Source organism: Enoplosus armatus, chromosome 21 (genome assembly GCF_043641665.1).
Source record: "Enoplosus armatus isolate fEnoArm2 chromosome 21, fEnoArm2.hap1, whole genome shotgun sequence".
Lineage (NCBI taxonomy): Eukaryota > Metazoa > Chordata > Actinopteri > Centrarchiformes > Enoplosidae > Enoplosus > Enoplosus armatus.
Window position 1 is genome coordinate 17499302 of NC_092200.1, and position 23160 is coordinate 17522461.

The 23160-nt window shown below is 43.0% G+C and overlaps 1 protein-coding gene across 3 annotated transcripts in view; it reads right to left on the reverse strand.

Annotated features, from left to right (window-relative positions):
* slc12a7b (solute carrier family 12 member 7b) overlaps positions 1-18726 on the reverse strand; it is a 53017-nt gene extending 34291 nt beyond the window's left edge. For 2 of the 3 annotated variants that reach the window (XM_070928411.1, XM_070928410.1), the window contains exon 1: positions 4008-4172. In XM_070928411.1, coding sequence (XP_070784512.1) covers positions 4008-4128 — 121 coding nt within the window. In that variant the 5' untranslated portion in view covers positions 4129-4172. Of the gene's footprint in view, positions 1-4007; positions 4173-18485 lie in introns of those variants that run through there. The other variant, XM_070928409.1, reaches the window with a different exon arrangement.
* Between the last annotated feature and the right edge of the window lie 4434 nt (positions 18727-23160).

Genomic DNA, 23160 nt, shown 5'->3' on the forward strand with positions numbered 1-23160 from the left:
GATGTTCCCACACGGAAGGAAGAATCATTAGGGATTTTGGGAAAGCTCCCCTTTCGCAACTTGTTGCTTTATTTCAACCATTACTGGTGGTAGCTTGGCTTACTAGGAACAGTATTTGCACAAGGATTTCGTGCAGTAATGCAAGCTTTGACAGAAAAAGACAAAAATAGTCTTGGAGAAAAGACAAGAAAGTAATAGGAAAACATTACAAGAAAGGTAATGTTAATGAGTGAAATATCATTAGTGGGTCAACTATTCTTTTTAGACTGAAAAAAGGATGTGTCACCCCAATGGATGGATCCAAGATTTTACATTCAGTCACAGTTGCTCACCGAGATCGGAAGAAACGCTTCAAAAACATGTAATTCCAACCCCAACCTCAGACTGAACGCCGTGCTTGTGTGACGGCCCGCGGAAAAGCACATTGCATGTGACGCTTGCAAAACACAGCGAGCAATTTGGGAAGTATGCAAAAGCATTGGAGCTTAGAGAGTTAACAACATAATAGGGAGAGAAGGAGAAACTAAAATACAGACAGGCACATACAGCCAAACAGCTTTGAACAGAACCAGACCTGCCTGGGAAATAAACAGGAAACACATGTCTAGGACAGAGGGGCAAACGGACCAACGGACAGAGGCAGCAACACCCCGAGCACTTCTGGTCTGATCACCTGCTTAGTTTCAGTTTAAACAACACTGAAATACGGTTGCGTTTTTTTAAAAGCAGCTTTGTATTTAGCTTTGTAAACACGTGATTTATTAGTGGGTCAAAACCAACCACTACCAACACTTATATTACTACTACTGAAGCCATAAGGCGTGGCTTTGTGCAGCTTTGTCCGTGCGAGTAGGATTCCCTGTGCAGCACAATGAACAGAGTAAGGCACTAACGTGGCCAAAGTTAGGGCTTACATTCACTCCTGGGTAGTCCGACCAGCACTGCTTTTTTTAAATTCCCCATCAGTCACCTCCCACAAAGTTTTGACCATTATGCACACTCTCACGCACACACACCGTCCCACTCCACCCACTCCCCAGGGAGACTCAAATCACTCCCCTCTGCAACACCGTGTTTGGTCGAAAATCTTGTCGGCCCTACGCAGCAGAGAAAATAAGACCTTGTGGATTTTATCAATCTAAACAATTTCTAATACAGCTGTTCAATGAATCAGTTTGAGATGACATGACCTGAAAATAAAAGACTTAAAAAGCAAAAAGAAGCAGCTTCCGCGTATGGCTGTGTGATCTAATAGTTCTGGATTGAGCTCCTTTAAATTATCATTAGCCTGAGTCATGTGGAATCCTTATTTTCTAAATGGGAAAATGAGGGGCACAATAAGCTGATAAGGTGGCATCAGACTTCTGCAACAACTAGGTTTGAAATGTTTTTAAAAAGTGCAGCCGAGGGCAAAAACACAGCTTAATATGAGAGTGTTTCATTGGCAAAAGGCAAGAGCTCGACTCTCACAGTTAGTTTCAAAGTGTTTTAATGAGGACACACACAGAAGAGCGAAACAAAGCGCACTGAATTGGCAATAGTTTTGCTTGGTTGTGTGAGCACTTGTTACTTTCCCTCCACACCACAGTAAACAGAATTTATTTTTATTTTTCAGTTCACTTTGTGTAAAAAGTGAACTGAAAAATGGACAAACAGGGACGGGCTCGCCACAAACGGTTTTACTACATGTCAACACCAAACCAGCTGATGGCTTTCTAAAAAAAGAGAGCGTGTAAGTGTGGGCGACAGTTAATGAAGACAACTAGGTTCAGGCCGGGAAGCTTGAGCTGGTGATATTTGGTTGCGTTTGCATATGTGTGGCTGAATTAGGAGGAGTAGAACGGATCCTGTTTCACTTGCGCAGACTAAGCTGTAACACATTTCTTGTTGGGAAAAATGGCAGTGTGCGAGATAGAGGTAGAAAGCGGTGATTCAAAAGCACTCAAAAGGGACAGAGGTTTGCCATTATCTGCTTTCACTGACCTGATGATGTACCAACAGAGTATTAAATAAATGAGTCAGAAGTTCAACTGGAATTCCAAGAGAGAAGAGTTAGCTAGGGCACCAAAATCATTGGGAATCGAGACAGAAGGTAGAACCAGAAAGGGAGGACAGGACAAAGAGGGAATTCAGATTGAATGAGAAGCACTGGAGTACATTACATTACAGCACGGGGGTGGGGTCTCACCTCCCCCCACTGAGCCAACGGGAAGCAAGCCAGCGCGATAATCAATAACAGTGACTGCTATTTGACCCAGTCCTCCCTACACAACATGCTCATGAGCCAACAAGACTTTGGCTACGCTATCAAGGACCCTCCCTGCTAAAGCAGTCTCCCTTCCCAGTCCGCCCAGCCTATCGGCATCATTTGGCCATATTGTAGCCAGGTTCTCACCAAATGAGACAAAAATCAGAATCAGAATCAGAAGTCTACATATATTGTACAGTTTGAGTCCTCTGTTCTGTCTGGTGAACACGGGCTCGAATCCATCGTAGACGGCCTGTGGATTTATGTCGACAATGGAATTGTATCAGCGCAAACAAAACAAAGTGTGTGGTCCAGAAGCCATTGTTGCGGCGCGGTATTTTGTGGCTACGTATAGAGTGCATGCCCTTTGTGACATGCCATCCCCCTGCTCTCTCACTATTGTTGTCACCACAGCCACTGTCAGAGACAAGCGCTTGCACGCGCACAAACATGCACAACGGAAACCAAGGCATGCCACAGTACGATACCCTGCGCAACCACCATCATAAAATGCCATTCTCTCTCCCTACAGTCTGTAAAATCGTACCCATCATGGGGCCGTAATTGCAGCTCCACAACAGAAATTAAATACTGGGAACTGATTCACTCAGCGCCACGTGAAGTGCTGTAAAAGCAGCAGCTTCGCTAACGACAGTCTGGCAAAACACGGAGTGATAGAGAGGAGTTTGTTAAATACACACTCCATGACCTATCCGTGTGGAATATTCTCAAAAATAAAGGTTTTAAATGTTGCCCGGGCTTTACGCCTTAAGACAGGTTGATATCAGGTTGATATTGTTGGCAGAAGCCAGAGAGAACAGTTTGTTCCGTCACCAAATCTCTGATGTTACATTGACGTACTGATAGTATGACTATTGCAAGATGGATTCAGGGAGTCAGGATCAAGTCGTGTTTGTCATCAAGTCCACAAAGCCGGCCTCCTACCAACTGTCAGCTCAAGGTGCTGTCCTATAGGCGCTGTTTAAGTTCTTGTACGTATTTCGTCTTGGTTCCACAGGGTTCACATGGGAATATGTATCATGCCTGAGGCCGAGGCACAGTGTAAAAGTTCTGTTATCCTGTTGTTTGTTACACACTAAAGTTCACTGCAAGGTCTTCAGAGGGCGAGTCACGTCGGAGGTTGCATGTCAATGGTAATCAACACAGAGAGATGTTAGGAGATGCGAAAGTCATGGGTGTCCCAATTAGAGCGTCTCTGTTGGTCCCGTATTTATTATTACAACACGAGGAAACCTGGCAGTATCTTGAAACAATGAGGAGAGGGAAACTCTGGCGTGGAACAAAAACCATGTCAAACTCCTGTGAGTGGCGGTGGCGTGTGAGGGAAACCCTGATGTCACGCAGTTGCTGGAAAATGAACAAGCCTTCCCTAAAATTCAGTCTTACCTACAAATTATCCACCCACACACAGCCCATAAACAGCTTTTCTGAAATGAAATAGGCAACAGTTACCCATGCACTAAAGCCAAATGATCAGCTTGCAGTGGATACTGTAAGCAATTTGGTATTTCAATTCAATTCTGGAATTTTCCAGAGCTGCTCCTCTATCTACTGTCTCAACAGAAAACGTGAGACGTGTTTCAAACGTTAAAGAGGTGCAAAGAAGGTTGAGTCTCACTTCAAAATAGGAGTCTGTAAATTTGGTAAGCATAACAACTTTGAACTAGCGTTACATATTTGCATTAATCACCCACCTGATGGAGCTAAAAAGATTTAAATAAAAAACATCTAATCTCACCTGTGGCTTCCTCCTCTTCCTCTTTCAGCACATTGTTGTCATCCACATCCTCCTCCTCGTTGCCCTCTTTCGCCTTTCTGGCGTTGTCCTTCACCGGGACCACAGTGAAGTTGGTGGGCATTTTTACACCATGAGCTTCCTCTCAGTTTCTCCTGTTTGTCACACTCTTATCTTTCTTTTTTTCTCCTCCCTCCTCCTCCCCCTCTGCTCTGCTACTCCTCTGTCTCTCTTCCTCCGTCCAACAGCTGTCACTCTTCTCTTCTTCTTGCTCTTTTCCCCCAGTTTGTTTGTTTTTTTTCGTTCAGACTTACCGCCCTGGAGTACTTTACTCCACAGGGCAGACGCCGGGTCTTACTTCTGAGTTTTTGTTCCTATCGCTAGGATTCTGCTGTACACCCATGTGACCCCGACCCCCCACACACCCCCCCCCGCACCAACTGTCCAAATAAGGAAGAACACGCCCAATGGGGGCAGTACACACAAACACACACACACACACTTGCAGAAAACACGACATACATTTGTGCTCATGAGTGTGTGAGAGCATACATATGGCTCTTTCCGTGCCTGAGGGCAGATCCTCTGCCCAGGAATGTCGCTCTGTCTCACACACAACAAAAGGTGGCAATGTCAGCCTTTGTTCAAAGAGAGGAGGAAATCCCGACCTGCTCCACTGAGGAAAGGTTTGCGCGCGCACAAATACACACATATACATTTCCTCACTTCCTATGCAGTGTTATTTGATCCTATGTGCATAGTCAGAAGTGGGCAGGGCTGATTTAAAGACGTATACTGACCGTCTAAACACACACCCCTATCGAGGGTGAGCCCGCGTACGTGCACATGCTAACACACATGTCAACTTCTGCATTACATGTACATCTCATTATCAGTCTACTGTGTGTTACTGCAAAAATGCACTTAGAGAGGGGGAGGGGGACCTGAGGGAGGCATAGTGTGGGGAGGAATGTGAATCAATAAAAGTGTCAACTTCATGCTCTTATCTCTTTGGAGCAACCTCGGAAATACAAAGTGCAGTGTTGACAACAGAGACAAACACTCGCCTTAGAATTATTGGAGTGTTGTTAGATTCAAAGCCTGAGAAAATGTGTTCAGAGGATAACGTTTTTTTCAACACGGAGGGAAAGATGATAAAAAATGTCTCCTCATCCATCCGTTTCTTCAACTAGCAGCATTACATTATCAAATCTTTTCTACCGCCCCATGGTATTTTGTTACATCGAGCTGCGTATCACCATCATTCAGCAGCAGCAGCAGCAGCAGCAGCATATTGCTGATCATATTCAAATCCATCGGCTGACCTTATCACTAATCCAAAAACAATGATTCCTCAAGGTAAGGCGTGCATTGAAATGATAGAGGTATTACGTCTCAGCCCAAGTAAACAACACCCGTGTGTGATGGGAAGCGCTAAAAGCAACCCTGCTTGAGGAAAAAGCCACAGCAGTGAATGCAGATGACCAGTTCTTTCATAAGGCTACAGCCCTGGCTGCTTAACATCTGGAGACCCACCCAGAACAAGTTATACTCTCCCCCCTTTTTAGTTCCCCGGCATGATGACACACGAGATCAATACGGCCAACGAAAGGGTGGGGGCTGCAGGAAATGGGAAAGGGAGGAGGTGGAGCAGAAGGCAAGAGAATCAAAGAGACAGAGACGGACAGCCAGAGTGACCAGCTTACAGGAAAGCATTGCCTCTTTTTTAGCATTGCAACTTAGGCAAGGCTAAGAGTTCATTTACAAAGAGGGTAAGACAATTCCATCTGGTACAACTGTAGTGAAGTAAATGTCTGGACTTTTATTCAATCCAGAAGGATCCAGGCCTTGACTAAAGAAACATCTTGATGGAACTGAAATATTTAAGCACTGGCTTCGTTAGATTGTTTCCCATAAACAGGCTTTACCAACTACAAACATTTGTTTGAGGAAGTTAAATATAAAAATATTGTAAAAATGCAACTGAAATTTACTATTTACTTATCTCAATCTGCCAGCCCACTTATAGACGAATACTGGCATCTCAGTTACATTTCTGTAGAATTGAAATAGTCAGATCTAGCCGGCTGTCACTGAAATCTGAACATTTCACTCGCGCCGCTGTTTGGTTGCCAGTGTCCTGTTTTTCCCTATACTGCTTGTGTACTGTCAGGTAAACATAGTGCATTCTAAAACACTACACTGATAAATACTGTCCACCTGTTAAACTTACACTGGGCTGGGAACATTTTTGGGGGATTTCAGGGACACATCTGAAATCAGCACTTCACTATGTTAGAGAAAGATGGTGTGGTTGCAAATATGGGACTGGCTACAGGCTACATGCAAATATAATTTTTAGTGAATAAGACTGGAAGCTAATACACTGTCTGAAGCGGCTACCATGTCTAGAATCATAGGGAATGTTGCGGGTGAAAGGAAGGCATTGATCAATACCGTGATCTGACAACTCAATGTTCACAAAGTATTATGGTGCTGCTAAGGTAACAAAGAGAGCACTTATCTACTCCCTGATCAGTGGATGAGCAGTGATGTAACTGGCATCCGCTGATTAAGTGGCCAGACAGTCAGACTGCTTCTCAGGGACAATCAGTGCATCCAGGCCAGGAGGACAATGCCCCTTTTTATGAGAGAGTTCACAACACCACACAGACTGAAAACTAGGCTCAAATGTTGTGACATGAGCAGTATCTCAGACGGTTTTTCACCATGTCTTGTTTGACTGCAATACCTCACAGCCAAAGCACAGTATGAAAACACAGGAACGCAAGGGACTCGTCTGTTGCTCCGAAAGAAAATAATCACATTTTAAAATAGTAAAAAAGAGACTTGGCACGGTGGCAAACTGTGACGCGGTGGCAATACTTTGTGAAACTCATTTTAAATAGACAGCAAAACCATATCACACGTTTTCACATTGGACAAACTACACAGGAATCCCCTTTTAATGTACAGTAGAACTTTTGCTGCCCATGTGTTAGATTCTTAATCACTGCCTAACAAGTGACGTTCCTCAGTATTGTACTGCATCCAGAATGTCCATCCCAATCGAGGACATATCCATGGTAACCTAGTCAACCAGAACAAGATAATGAACAAATAGCACTATAAAACCATAGGAGAAATTAGGCAACATGGAAGCCTGTACATATTACATGTTCATAATGTTCTCAGTTATTTTATATACCAGACGGTAACACTATGTGTATGGTCGGTCAGACCAGTTTTTAATATCTTCAGGAATGTTTGAGACATACAGTAAACCTAACGCTTTTGCTGGTCTGCAAACAGATTTTCCCAGCATTTATTTGGCTTAAGCTCACTGGAATCATATGATATTGGGGATTTCTCTCTGCCTCCTCCCTCACTCCTCACTTTTAAAACCATGCTGTTTTAATGCAAGATGTTCTTCTATAGCTAAAAAAAAAAAAAATACACATTTGCAGAAATCCCCTTTTCTGCTTTTACTTCCACTGTGCACAACTACAAGATGCAAGCAGTTTAAATGTCCAATGTCCAAAATAAAAACTACTAAAGGACCTGAAATGACACTGGAGGAATGTGAATAATGAATCCACAGACAGTGAGGAATTTATCTGCCCAGAACAGTTCAACTGAGCTGAACCTCTTCTCCATAGGCTCAGACTTCCCAAAATAAATGTATTGATTGATTCTACAAGGGAGGATGGCAGATAACAGATACACCAAGTACAGCCCAAGGACACAGAACAGGGTGTGGACAGAAACGTTTTATCATCTTTAAATGACCTCATGTCTAACTCCCCTTCTCTGTCATGGTTTTGATGCTATATGATGCATTAGACTGAAGGGATGTTTGGGGGCCCAGAATGGGAAAAAAAAATGTTTATAAAAAGACAAGAAAGAGAGAGATCCATTTTATACAATTAGTTGGATTCAAATGTAATCTGAAAGCACGACACATGATGAAAATGTAAACAAAAAGGTAACCTATGATGTAACGCATAGTTACTCCTGATTAATCTAAAATGAAGCCCACATTGTTCTACAGGACTAGGAGAAAGCAAACGTTAAACTGTACATTCTGACAGCAGCGTAGCAAAGTCAGAAAACATAATTTCAAATATCTGCAACATCACCCGTTTGCCCTGCTCAAGAGCCTTTCAGAAATACACTAAATCCCCACTATAACTGACAGTGCCCTCTGGAGGGGGCAGGAGGAAGGACAACTTTCCTGTGTGGATCAATATACTGAATGACACTGTGTAAAACGGTGCAAAACACAATAAACATTGCATGAATACAAATATAAAAAAGGAAATCAGGGTGGCTTGCAAGCTAGAATACCACCTCTTCATCATGTCATGTGAGTTTGGGTCATGGCCTTGAGTCACATGGCATCTTCCCTTCTCTCTATTTCTTCTTCCTGCTCTTAAAACTGCACTGCATGGTTGTAAATGAAAGCCGCTGATATACTAAACTGTACTTCTAGATCCAGCAGAAATGCAGCAACAAGGGCATCTCACTGGATTTCCTGCCACCGACCAGTGTTCTGCAGTATTTTAGCTCAGGATTGGTCCACTAACTCCAATAATAATTTACTTCAGCCCCATGCCTTTTGGAACAGGGCAGGTAGTGTACAGTTAGTCTGTGTGAGATTGTGCTCTTACACAAGCCATATGAATGCAACTTTCAGTATGTGTAAATTAGATTACACAGCTGTTTGATAGCTTACACCGTCACATGCAGTGAATAGGCCTAGTCCCTATGCAACATGTCAGTCACAGTTACCAGTTAGTTTGCATCGTTGACTGGCTTCTGGTGATCTGTTTTTGAATTTGACTAGTCTCCTCTCGTCACACAGCAGATAGCTGAAGTCTAATAATGGCCCTCTGTTGCCCCCATTTGATCACATCCAGAAATACAGCAGTTACGTCACCGTCATGACAAAATATGGACAAACTACTTCTTCTAAAGTTTGTACACATTTAGACCAACAGGCTCGAAATGAAATCAATCAAAAACACCTAGCAGCATTAACAGTAACCTGTGTAATCAGGTGCAAACTGGCAAATGGAAAGGTCATTTGTTAACAAGACTCGAGTGAAACTAAGGGGAAACAATGCCAGCCGTTATATATTTAGTCAGACTTTCCTAATGTCTGACTGTGAAACGGTGACTGAACCTTTTAGTTTCCTTTCTGAAACATTTCCATGACTTTTGTTTATTGGTCTGTAAAGGAGGCCTTAGCTGGGTGTTGAAGGTGAACTCCAGTCTGCAGTCAAAAGACGTACATTCTATGAGAAATCTAAAGTCGAGGCTTGAGCTGAAAATAACGATGGAAAAACCCCACTGGTCACAATCAAAGTCGTGATAAACCACAATAAATGAGCTTAGGGAAGGTAAACATCACTCAAGTCTGTAATGACTTTACTGCATACATGGACAGCCACACCTCAACCATCTCCGGCAACAGCACACTTGCCTACCGGTCATCCATTAAACACTGTATTTGACACAAAAGGCTCAGGTGGCACTTTCTTCTCTTTTGACGGCGAATGCGTTGCCCATTTCTTTTCAACCTTTATCTGTAAATGCTGTAATGCTGTATGCTGCAAATAGGTAATACGCTTAGTGCTTACATTACGAAATGAAACTTGAGTCTCATTGATTGGCTCCGGGAATTGCTTTAACTAGAGAGGCCTGTCGATGAAAAGAGGCGCAAAGAAGAAGTGCAACTTCACAGATTGGTTCCAACAGTACCAAAGCAGCTGCTGTTACACGCCAACCATCTCCCACAGCCATCTATTTTCATAGTGCCTGTACCACTAATTCATCACATGTCACCTGTAGACCATCATCAGCTGTTGATATCTCAATCATCATTATCATCAGAAAGAGATGATCAATGCTTAATTAATAGCGTATGCGTCATTAATGATAAATGGTAAATGATCTCACTGATATAGCGCCTTTCAACCTTCACGGTTCCCAAAGCGCTTTACAGCTAAGTCTCATTCACCCATTCACTCACACATTCACACACCAATGGCGACCGAGCTGCCATGCAAGGTGCTGGTCTCCATCGGGAGCAACTTAGGGTTCAGTGTCTTGCTCAAGGACACTTCGACATGACGAGGGCAGCCGGGGATCGAACCCCCACCCCACTCTAACCAGCTTTACCTCCTGTGCGACAGTGCTAACCACAGCGCCACCATGCCGCCCAATGCACAGGGTTTTCGCTAAAAGGGCGGAGACACCTGACCAAGTTCGCAGCAGGGTGGACAATGCAATCTGAAACAAATAAACAATCAAGCGGGCCTTTGTTTAAATAGTAAGTTTAGTAGTCGTTCTCGTGTCGGAACAGCTTTGTCTTTTCTCGCCGGTGAGCAAGTTTGACCAAAAACAGAAGTTGACTCAAGTGTTTTGTCAGCTCAGTTCCTTTTTGGGCAGACGGCTCAGTGCAAGTCATGAGAGACGCTGGAAATGATTGAAGCTTCCGCTGTATCGGTTTCATCTCTGGCCTTTGACTGTGGCTGCAGTCTTTTAGGCTGCTCGCGACAGGGGCGGGGTGAAGAAGGTTATCCTTAGGCTCCTTCATTCAGAACAGGCAGAACATGACACTCGCGCGTCTCCCCACACATTTCTGAAATCTGATACCCGCCGTACCTGGCTGTCTTTTCTCCTAGCGCATTTTCTCCTCGATACTTATGCTATAGTATTGGAGGGTATTATATCATCTGTTCAGGTATATGTGTCCACTCCCTGTATGTACAGTAACAGTATTTTTTGCAATAAGGTCAAAATGACTCACAGTAAGTGCCTTTATTTAGCCTGATACATACTGCTGACCAAGCGCTGGAAAACCCCATGACTACCAACACCGAATGTAGAGAACCTGCTATGTCGTTTTTCCCACGACGTCTGTTCGGTGTCTGTTCAGTAGCGGTGGCTTTCAGCTGCTGGAAAATTGTCACTGTTATCAATCTGACCACAATGCTTTGTGTGTCTGAAATAAACACTAGCTGCACTTTTATGTACAGAGCATTAGAAGAGATAAGAGCAGGATTTCAGGTCGATTGCAGCAGTGTTTCCATATCCAGTAAGTCCGGTGCATTGATTAGCAGATATTGTGCGCAATATTATTATTTAGGGTTTTTTTTTTTTTTTGGCCCCAATTCCGATTCGAGCTCTGTATTATTGGGTGTCTGTCAATACTGCGTTCAATCCGATACTTATATTTACCTATTCATCTAAAATAAAGTACATATTCTTATCCCATTAACATATGTTACTAACTCGTGTACTTTCTCGTCTCTCCTTCCTTATTGTTAATATTATTAACAATAATACCATTACTATTACTTTACATCTCTATGTACTGCATGTTCTCTTCCCTCCGGCTCGCCGTCTCTCTCTCTCCTGAGATAACTGCGCCATATAGATAAACCCGAATTGAAACTGAATCAAATGTTTATCAAATGTGCATCTGACACATTGAAATACACACCTGTGGCTTCTAAATTTGGCACACCTTATTTTTCATCCAAATACTGAAGATCCTGATTCAAAACCTTTACATAAGCTACTCATAAGCTTAAAATTATTATGTATGATATGAAATTTATGAAAGTTTATATATACAGAATATATATATAGAATATCACTCCACAAATGATCTTTGGCCAAGTACAGACGCCGGCTGCAGACAGCACTTCAACCGCGACAACAGACAAGTTTAATTTTGGCCTGTTATCAAGTTACTCATGGAATTAACATTAATTAGCAACAGCTGACGTGATTTGTCATTTTAACCGGCAAAAGTGATGGTCAGTGCCGGCTAAGACTGAAAAGAAGCTGCGACCTGAAAGTTTTGTACAGCGATTTTTCTTAATAAGACGGAGAGAGGAGAGATAATAGATAACAGATTAGCGTCGGAGATCAGCGTGCATTTTGCCAACCTCTGTGTCTCAACTCACCAGTCACTCACCAGTGCGCCCAAATCGTTTTTTAACATTGGCAACACTCCGACTTTCACTCGCATACGGAGCAAAATGCTCGCACTGTAGGCTGCCGTACAGGGGAGCTACTCTGCAACGCTAGCGCAGTAGAGTGCATTAATGAAAGGACCCGAGTTTTATCTGGTTTATTTTAGCTGATACCAATCCAGCAGACCTAAGTAGGCCTCAGTGTACCTTTGTAGACTGAGCACTTACATTTGATTGCACTGCAGCTACTAATTCGTAATGTTTGACGTACTTTACGTTCGTAGTATTTGTTTAGTTGCTTCATTAAATATTATAAATAATGTTTTATTTATGTAAAACAGTGCACGCCTACGCTGATAATAAAATCTAATCAAATCTAATCAAATCAAATAAAAATATGCCTGCATTGGCCCTGAAACCGATGTATTTTGTGTTTACATAATGATGAATACATTGCAGTAATGAGTCAAAGTAACTCTTGAGGTAGTTGTTGTTGTCAGCCCCTGTGTTCCGATCCAGCCAGCGCTCAAAAAAGGTATTTAATATAGGTCTGGGCAATAAAACGATAGCCGTATGTACCGGAGATAGACTTTTTTTCCCCCTGGTCTTTATTAAAAAATAAGAGATTATCGACTGAAATTGAACGTTTTATGTGATGACATTTTCAGCTATATCGCCCAGCCCTAATATAATATATAAGTGCTTCAAGCTAGAGCTAGCCCGATAAATCAGGCAGGGTAACATCAGCCAATTCGCTTACTGCAGATATATCATATATATATATGTTGGTCAATAGGTAAGAAATTGCAGCAGAGAAATGCCAAAATGGGTTTGAAGTAATTTAGTAAGTGTCATCATGACATAGTTTGTCCACCAGAGAATACTGTCAAGTTGATTTTTACACTGTAAAACTGCTTAGTATGTTTTTGTCTTTATAGTCTTTAAAATCTTTTTTTTTTAAAAAGGATGAATCTGCCTCAAAAGTCCAGCATTGGTCGGCCTATACTACAAGCTTGCCGCTGACCATTAACACATGGCTCCCACAGCATAAAACCTGGGACCGCACACACACGCCAACCATATCTTGCTGTTGTAGCATTGTTTCAAACCAAGTTTCTATCAGGAAAGGACGAAATGAAGAGGAGACGGCACAGTAAGGCTCTGTGAAAAAGACAATAAGACCTCCCCTGGATCTTAGATGATGATATACTTGTGCATTGTGTCATGAGTTCACAAGGATAACACGGGGTTATTTTTAAAAAGGTACTGATAGCTACAGAAAGCAGCCTCTGAAGAGCCGTGACAGGAGTTGGCAATACAGATACACTGCTGTTCTCCACTAGTTTAGGTATTTAGAGAATTCTGTAACTGATAAGTGGAACTTGAATGTAATGTTTATATGCTTAAAGGAATACATGTATGATGTATTACTTTAAGCAATGTAATAATAAATGTCAAATGGTCAAAGGTTTTATGACTTGCAGGCACAAAAAGGCTGCAGCTGCTGGAGGGGATAATGCAGAGTTGTGTAGTGACTCCAGAATTCAGACCTTTGGATGGACGGCATGACACCACCGCCGACCTTCAAAAACAAAGAAAAGAAATGACTTGATGAAAAGGCCATTTCGACGATCGGGCTACACTGTGTCTGTGTGCATTTCCCAAAAAAGGAGGAACGTTCTCTGAAAAACCCTTGTGTTGTCTGACCAGCGAGGGACACACCCCTTCTCCTGAGTGTTGCGTGTAAATAAGGAGCAACTGGAACAAACACCCCACGCAGGACTGGCAAGGGGAGGAAGCAGACTGGGAGGCCACACAGGAGCAGGAGCAGATATAGTGGCCGCCACGGCCCAGTTGGTGTCCATGTGCTGACTGCTGAGCTCCAAATAAAGCAGAGGGCGGCACATGATAGCCCAAGGTGCATATCTTTTTTAACATGAATGCAAACACATGCATGCAAACATAATGCCGCGTGGCGAGGGACATTCTGAACACTATTTACCATGTTACCTCAGGCTCCACCTGAAAAATAGTCCCACCCCAAGTTTTATGTTTTTGATGTACATCTCGTCGTAAAACACATGACAATCACAGGCATTCACACACACATACTGCATGTATTAACCTCAAAGATACTGTAAGACCTTGACATCACCCTTACAGATGTTACAGTTAAACAGTTGTTTAAACAGCCTGAAACACGATTCAGAGGTTTTGCATTTTAATGGAAACTAACCTACCACTCTATGTGTATAGGAAAACACAGCCAGTGTGATTGGTTTCGTACTTCACCAGTGAGCCTAACATTATAGCGGTATAGTGGCAATTTTGTATTACACCTTATGATAAAGTTGAGGAACTTCCGAGAGACACATTTAAAAAAAAAAAAAAGAATGTCATTAAAGTCATTAAACATTGAAGATTTAAATATTTGTTTTAAATGCAGCATCACTGTGTTCTTACTAATAATGATTTGTATCTCTTTGTCTGGTTCTCTGCAAGGAATCTCCAACCAAGATAAAGAAAATCCCAAATGATGAAAACTATAGATAACACCACTGCGATAGTACCAGGGGTGCCACGGTGAGGACATTTTCCCACCGCTTAATAAACGCGCGCTTACTTTAATCTCTAACATTAAACCTGCTGCCATTGTGACTGTGTCTACTTCATCTTGTCACGTGGTAAGTGAAATCTGACTGCTGCTCCTGCGCCGCTGTGCTGGGCAGACACTTTCAGTTTATAATTGTAGCGTCCGTCATCCAACTAAGTACTGATAACCCGCTTCGTACTTTACAAATGAGAAAAGACGGTGGTGTATGCTTGAACACCGTGCAACCCCAGTGACACGGACTACGGTGGGAAGCCTAAATAGCATTGAATAGAGGAAGCATGCATTATTGCCAAAGTGGCAGTAGTACAATGCCGGCTGTGCGGCTGATCAGCAACAAGCCTAAATAGTGTTTCCCCACCCCAAAGATCTGCCAGTGTGTAAACAGACAGATAGATTGACAGACGCTCTCTGCGTACTGTCACATCACGTTGAAACCCGACGCCTTTTGGAGACCCTCATGCCTGTAGAACCTCGTCTATCTGTCACTGCCTGCTAAATCGCCCATAAATCCAAATGTAATCTTAGTCATCCTGCGTATACTGAGGCAAGCAGCAGGGTGCATCCTCTGCTGTTCCCCCGAAACCTCGACCACGTGATCTCATCAGCTATTCGCTACATCTCTTGTGTTCACAGAGCATATACTTCATACTTAGAATATATACAATATACATATATCCTGCAATAACCGTTCATGTATATTCACTTTACTTACTTTACTCACAGCTTGGCCTTTGCTTCGAAAGGACTGAACAAGGAACAAGCAAAAGGCACTTTTATAGACCGCCTGAAGCCCGTGAAACAAACAGCCACTATCATTCACACAACACTATCATTTTTTTTTTTTTTTTTGCAATTTCCACTTCTTCACAACCACTGCTTCCTCTTGACAATATCTGTTACTTAACCTCGCCTAATACATTTGTTTTGCAACCTCAGTGAGAGGAGTTTCCCCGTTCAGTCATACTTTGAAATATATTAATGCTTGTGTGTTTGATCACATAACACTGTTCTCTGAAGGCACAATAAAGCTCCCCTTATCGACTACGGCAACATAACAGTCTCGTGGTGAGCTTTAAAATCAACAGAGCTCTTCTCTGAGAAAAACAAAAGTCGACACAAGAAAAACTTTAATTAGACCGTCTACATAACCGGCAACGATCAGTCTGCTTTATTCAGAACATTTATGTGCTTGTTTTGAGACAAAGCTGTCGTGATGAAGCTAAAAAAAATAGAAGAATCTTGCTGGGTACGTAGAAGTTGCTCTGTGAACACTAAAGAACACTAAAAGGTGGTGCCTCTGTAACAGAAGATGCCTGTCCATCCATTATCTCAACATTATCTAGACTCATTATCTGCTATGGTTATCAACTCCATCATCCAGGAATTGAATTTAGCAGAGGCATCCAGTAGCGGTAAATAGATCACAACAAAACAGGCAGGTGTCACCTGCTATCAGTCGTGTGTTGGTGGCAACACAATGACTGCAGTAGAGGAAGGAACTGAGGAAACTGAAAGCCAAATAACTCACAAAATAAAGGGCCAATGTTTGATAATAAGATACCTCAGTGATGCACGACTCCTGATGTCCAGTTTTCATTATCCATTGATAATACAGGGTTTTGTATTTAAATAACTGCATTTACCATGACAGCAAGGGTTGCAGACACAGACGTGAAACAATACACCACCTAAAATCTGTCTGTTGAGTATCACATTCACTGTCAAACAGCCAAATCCTCTTTGCATTATCCAGTTTAGCCAGCATTTAAAGATTTCTTTAATTAGTTCAAGTGCAAGCAGAAGATAGTTTTCTCATTTTTCTGAATGAACCCATTGATTTTTCTCTCAATTACCCGTTCAGTCAATAAAATGTCAAAAAGCAGTAAACAGCCTACCCATCACAACTACCCAGAGCCCACAGTCCAAACCCCGAAGATATTCAATTTACAGCCAAATAAAGCAGCAAAAAGAGCAAATGCTCATCATTAATTAACTTTGTCGATCTTAACTGTCAACAGCAGAAACACCCCAATTCCAATCATATGGCAAAGCCACATTCTGTAATTGTGCCACCACCCCGCAGAGTATGTGTCTACAGAGGGGGTGCAATCTTCTTCAGAGCCATACAACGAATACTCAGGAGATTAAAATGTTTGCCGTTGAAAGCTCACACACAATATGCTCTATCATTGTCTTGCCGGGCTAGATTCGCAAGGCAAGGGCCGTGACAAGCCAAAGCACCGCACACACACGCGACTCCAAGTGCATGGGGTCCACGTGCACGCCCATTTTCTTCTCGGTAACTTAATCTGATTGAGAATGAAATTCAATCTTTGCAGTAAAACTGAATAGACAGGTGCCGACCTGTCCTTAAGAGGAAATCCTGGGGAGGGCATTTTCATGGCTCTGCAGCTCTGTGTTGGCGAGGCTTCCAGTTAGATACACGCCTTTTAAGTACTGGTACTGGTTTAAGACGGCATTTCTACTCTCCGAATCAAGCTACGGACGAGAATACACCAGTGTTTATACCCATGCTGCATAATATACATACATACATACATACAAGCAGAATTATTTTCTTAGTCCTGCAATCCACAATCAAAAAAAAGACATAGAGGTCAGAAATGAAAAACACCCTGACACACTATGTCCATAGCAACACTCCCTTCTCTCACCAGTAAATCAACGGTCACCGGCAAGATCTCTGCATCCATATTTTACCATTTTTGTGACTCAAAACCTCCATATGTTTCAGGATAACCGTCTTCCATTCTATATATGTATGAAATATGAAACAGCCTGTGTGAATCAAAAGAGACTGGTCAAACTATATTCAAGAGAAACCACAACAAGTGGCCCATTTTGGCAGCTCGACACAGTTGAACAAAACCTCAGCGCTCTGACGACCACCAGTCAATCCAAACAGCAGATTGTCTCTGCACACACTAAACCCATCAGCACACTGTAATTTAGCATGCTTGCTTGGCCGGTGTGCCAGGCAATTATTCCAGCGCCTTCTAACCCATCAACCTGTTGCTATGGAAGCACCTTGTTTGTGAGCAACTGGTCGCACGAGGCCTTGGGAATAAAGACTGCAGCCAAGTTATGGTTCAGAGCGAGAGACACGTTCCACACGATGGAGCAGCAACAGTAACCCTGCAGTGGGTACTTTTAAAAAAAAAAAAAAGAGAGATATCATGTCATATACAGGGTTGAAATCGCCTTTAGAAATGGAGAGCCCATACTGAGCTGATGATGATGATGATGATGATGATGATTTGACCACACAGTACACCACAGTACCACTTTCTGTAGGATCACTATGGTGAGTGTAAATAACAGGAGTTTAAATAAGAGGATATTAAGATTTGTTAAGCCGACCTCAAGTTGCTGCTGTATATTCTTTTGCTCTTCATTATGTAAAAAATAAATAAATAAATCAATAAAAGTGCCAAAACCTAGTCACATCATTGTTTCAAGTTAGGGGGGGGGGGTATATGGGGAGTTAGCCTGCTCATTAAGATGTATTCAAATGGGTGAGGCATAATTTCATATAACGCGTATTTTCTTTTTCCGTTTAATCGAAAGGAAAAGTTTAAACTAGCAAAATCTTCGAGGGCACTGTCCGTGCGCAACCGCACCGGTGTGCCGGTGCTGTCGGCGGACTGTTCGCCGGCCGTTTGGGACCCGTATCATCGATGGGTGAACCTGACGTCGCTTTGCCGCCGCTTCAGTTTTTGGGGGTAGTGACGCCCCGGCTTCATTACATAACTCCAGGAGCTCGAGCACAGCCCAAGTGCACTGCGACGGCTAATCCTCTGGCAGACAGATGAGATAAGAAGTGGGACACACGGAGTTTGTGACGGGCAGCTGTCTTACCGTATTTGTTGGGCTCCCTGTTGTACTCCAGGATAGGTACCACAGCGTCGGGGTCCTGAGTCTCGAACACGGAGTCCTCCCCCGCCTCTTTTTCCTCAACTGTGCCGCCGCCAACGCCGCCGCCGCCGCCGCTGCTGCCGGTGTCCGGTGCGGGGTCAGCGACGACTCCGTCCGAGGGCTCCCCCTCCCCGGCGACCCCGACTCTTCCGTCCACCGGGACGACCACAAATCTTTCGCCCATGTCCCTCCTTCTTCTCCCCCTCTCGTCGCGCTTTTAACGGAGGGAAGAACGCACCGTGTGGCTCACCTCTCCGGTTCACGCTCGGTGAGTGCGAACACACAGAGGACAGCGTACAGCGGGACACACGCTCTCGAGCCGATCAGAGGATTGATTACAGTAGAGACGTGCCCGCCCCTCGGCCTCCGCTCATTGGTTGAGCGGGCCAAAGAGCGCTGTCAATCATCCGTAGAGGCAAATCAGAGTGGTTGAAACGTCTTAATTGTGGAACGAGCGAGTTCTAAAATTTGAATCAACTTAATGACATCCTCCCCATAATTAAACTTCTCTGTAACTTATAGAAACACAACATTTAGCCACCTCGTCAAAAACAAGCTAATTTTAGCAATTAGCACAAAACAAACAAATTTCCTCTTTCTGGACACTCTGAAAACATCAAATAAAATAGTATAATTCAGACTATAAATAGGTTTCAGACTACATAAAATGGCTATACTATAAAAAGAAGAAATAAAATCTACTTTCCTAATACTATTTTACCAAAAGATTTTCTCCAGTCGTGTAAGTATTTTTGAACTAATGTCATGTCAAGTCATTTTCTTTTCTTATCTCTAAACTCTAAACGCGCTCTGAAATATATTCATCTTTGCGTTGTGCCTTTAAAATGGAGGTAGGCCAACTAGAAAAACAATGTAGCCAAACAGAGAACTCCTACTCTGAAAATAGAACATGAGAGAGCCCCCACCCCACCCCACCCCTGTCAGAATGGGGCACTGCCTGAATGTACTTGACATGTCACACTAAACTAATTACAAGCTTCTTTAATGGTCTCAAAATAATGGGGTAATTAACACTCACTCTGTACATCCTCCACTATTAATAACCTGCCACAGAAGCTCAATAAATCATTCTAATTTAAAAAATCAGTGATGGTTTAGTCATTTGCCGACACCTCGCCATAATAACTTAAGTATGCTATTGCAGAGAATAAATGGTTCGTCAATACCTCAGGATAGGATGACCTCTCATGTTTCCGGGCAGGGGAGGGGGGGGGGGGGGTCATGAACCTTTTTTCAGCTTCGTGACAGAAAAAGTTTGAGAACCACTGGTCTACACTTTTTTTCAGCTTGACATACTTGAAAGTCTAGGGCACTGCTTCAGACATGCTCTAAATTGTCAATACATACAACAACGGCAAAATATCTCTTGCATTTAAGCTATTTCTCTCTTTCTGATATCTTTGAATCAAGTTTCTCTGCTGGTTTCGTAGAAAAGAGATGATCCTCTGGTGCTGGAAATCCAGGATCAAGATCTCCACCCCAATTTAATTAAGTGTGCCTTGGGCAAAGACCCATCTGTTCGCCAAATTCAAGGGGAATCCACCCTCACGTCACTCTGACAGAGGGTCGAAAACATACCCCCTTCAAAGGGAATGCATACGCAGTAGCCTTGTAAAAAGCAACAGGTTGTTACACTGAACAACTGGAACACACCATAACAAAACTGTTCGTTAGGCACGGTAAAAGACCTTTTGTGATTGGGATTCGTGTAAGACACACTCCTGGGTGTACAAATATGGTTTAGCACAAAGCCATGCCCATTAAACTATTAGATCGGACACTCTTCTCATTGTTGTCCAGGGCGGAGCCCTAGAATCTGATTGGCCCACTCGGTGCCGCCCCTAGCAGAGTCAGAGGGGGGATAGATAGTTGGCTTATGAGTATCATGGATGGATTACTGAACGGGCCTGTACCAGGGCCGGTACCAGGCCCAGGTCCCCTGGACCAAACCTGGACGAACCATAAGACACAAAACGTCCACAAAGAGACAACAAAATGACCACAGGCGCAAAACAACCACAAAGAGACGCAGAAAGGACCACAAAAAGAGGCAAAATGACCACAGACAGTAAAAAAGTGGCAGACCTTTTACATGTCTGTGTTCAGGGCCCTGTTGTTTCATAATCCGTCCACAGATGTAGACTATTTGAAGTTACAAATACCAGCTATCTATTGATATAGTTTCATATTGGAATATTTATTTCTACAGCAACCCCTGATCGTTGCCCTGTCTGATTGACTTTGGTCCCAGTCATTTCCTTTTCAAGCATCTCAATGTGCACATAAACCAGACCACTCAGACAGTAATTGCCTGAAGGGTGTTACATGGACCTCTAAAATAGACAGCTGGCGGGACAGTTGGATGGCCGAGGGGTGGGAGGGTAAGAGGGGTGTGGCGTTGTGGGGTTTGGGTGGGGGGGGGGGTTCTGTTGAGTAGTTAAAGTCAGTTCAGTTCAGCTCCTGATTAAAATGACAGAGGAGTTACAAGGAAGTGCCACACTACACAAAGTTCTGTTTACAAATGTCAGTACAAGGTAGAAGGCCTTTGTATTTTGTTTATGTGTATAACGTATTTTTTTTATACTTTCTTTGTGTAGATCTTGCCCTTTGGAGTCTGGGTGAATGCGTGAAGGGTGGGTGCAGCACACTCGGGCTGTAAGACTAAAATACGGGGCTGACAAGTAACTTGTAATCCTCCATGTACATGTTGTTTCACTCATCCGCCGCGAAAACTCATCACCTCAGTTCAGACAGACAGTCTGGACAAAATGAAATGCAGATTACTTTTTTTTTTTTTTTTTTTTTTTTTAAAAGCTGGGTGAGAACAGATGTGGCCTAAACAGCACAACCACAGCTGCAGGGTGTTCAGGGTGACGAATGTCAGCCTTTCACCTTTGTGCCGTCCTCATATTTGATAATGGATAATTAATAACGAGAGATCTCAGTTTTGCAACGAGAATGTGACACGTTTGCTCTGCCTCTGTAACTGACGTGTACGTGTTGCAGTGCTCTTGAGAAGCACTGTGACGTGAAACGGATTTCTTTCTACTCCTCAAAATATTCATTTATTTACTGTCGGCATGAATGTGTCAAGGGGAAAATGAACATTGAAGATTAAACGAATGAATGCTATGGAAGACCATTTCTGCCAGGAACGGAAAAAAAAGGTTATGCATGACAGCAACAAAATACTCAATCTCAATCAGAACTATGAGATTTTGATTACTATCTCATGCTGTACATACCGAGTATCTCATAAATCAGACTTAGTCGTACTGTAAGCCACTCATTTAAGACTTATCATGAATATTTATCCGTTCATATCTAACTTTCCATCTATTTTTTTGTCGTCTTTTTCCGGCAGAAATCGAATAGAATCATAGAATCCTGTGTAGCAACTGGTCATTATTATTGAACTGGAAAAGAGAGCCTGCTAAAGTTTAGCATTTTTGTTTTTCTTTACTTTTGCGTAACTACATCGGATATGAAAAGAACATGAATATTGCATTCATACCTTAAATTTGATTTAAAAAAAAAAACAAAACCCTGCTTGGTTATTATTTGGATTTGTGTCATTGCGCTTTTCCCTGACAAACAGAGTGACAGAAAAGAGCAGGTTTGTGCAGTCGCCGGTAATATGCATGATTAGACCTGACTCATCCGAAATATGGATCAGTCTACAAACAGTCTCCTCTCGTCCTACTCTGTTGTCACAGAGATTGTCCTCTGGGAGGGAGCTGAACAAACTGGCTGCTGGGATGAGGCTGTTGTTGTCAGGGAGATACATTTGAATGGGAATAACATTTCACACATCCAGAGGTTATTTCTGCAGTTATACCTGTAGGAGTTTGTGTTTTTGTGCCTAGTTTCTTAACTGTAAAACACTTTTTAAAACCAGTCTACTCTCAGCACTGCTCACAGTCCCGCTTTACCTCGAAACTCAGCCTCTGAGAGTTCAGAAAATTGGAACTAAGACCGAGGTTTATTCAGAAATGATCGTGTCATGCTCATGTTAAGGTCGCCAGTTACGTCACTGCTTTCCTCCTGATTACTAAACCCAAAGTGGGGAGGCAGTTACGCTCCTTGATGAAGTTTTTTTTTTTTTCCATGGCAGCAATCCCAGTCATTTACTGTACGACAGCCGCTCACTGGCCCCCCTCAAGACTGCTCCAGCTGTGTTGGTGAAATTACTGGAGCCAACGGTGCGTGCCTGGAGAATATGTGGGTCAGCGCTATAGCATGAAGTGAAGCCTTTATGCGGAAATGGGTCCCCCGCTGCTGTGGCATTGTGCTCCCCCCGTCACAGCAGACAGCGGCGGGTCATCGGCGGCCCATCCTCGGCCCTGTGGGTCCTGAACAGATCTCTGAGGGGAACATGATGTAAGAGGGACAGGGATGCTGTGAGGGGCAGAGGCCCAGCTGCCACACCTACATGTGTTTGGAAGAGCGTATTATTTGTTATGTGTGTGTATTATATAAAATCAAGAATACATCCAATTTTCCCTGTCAGGTAAAACCTCAAACGGGATGTTGTAGTGCTCATGAAGGAGAATAACCTGCTCCTGCATGTGATGAGGATATTCTGCCTTAAGCCCTT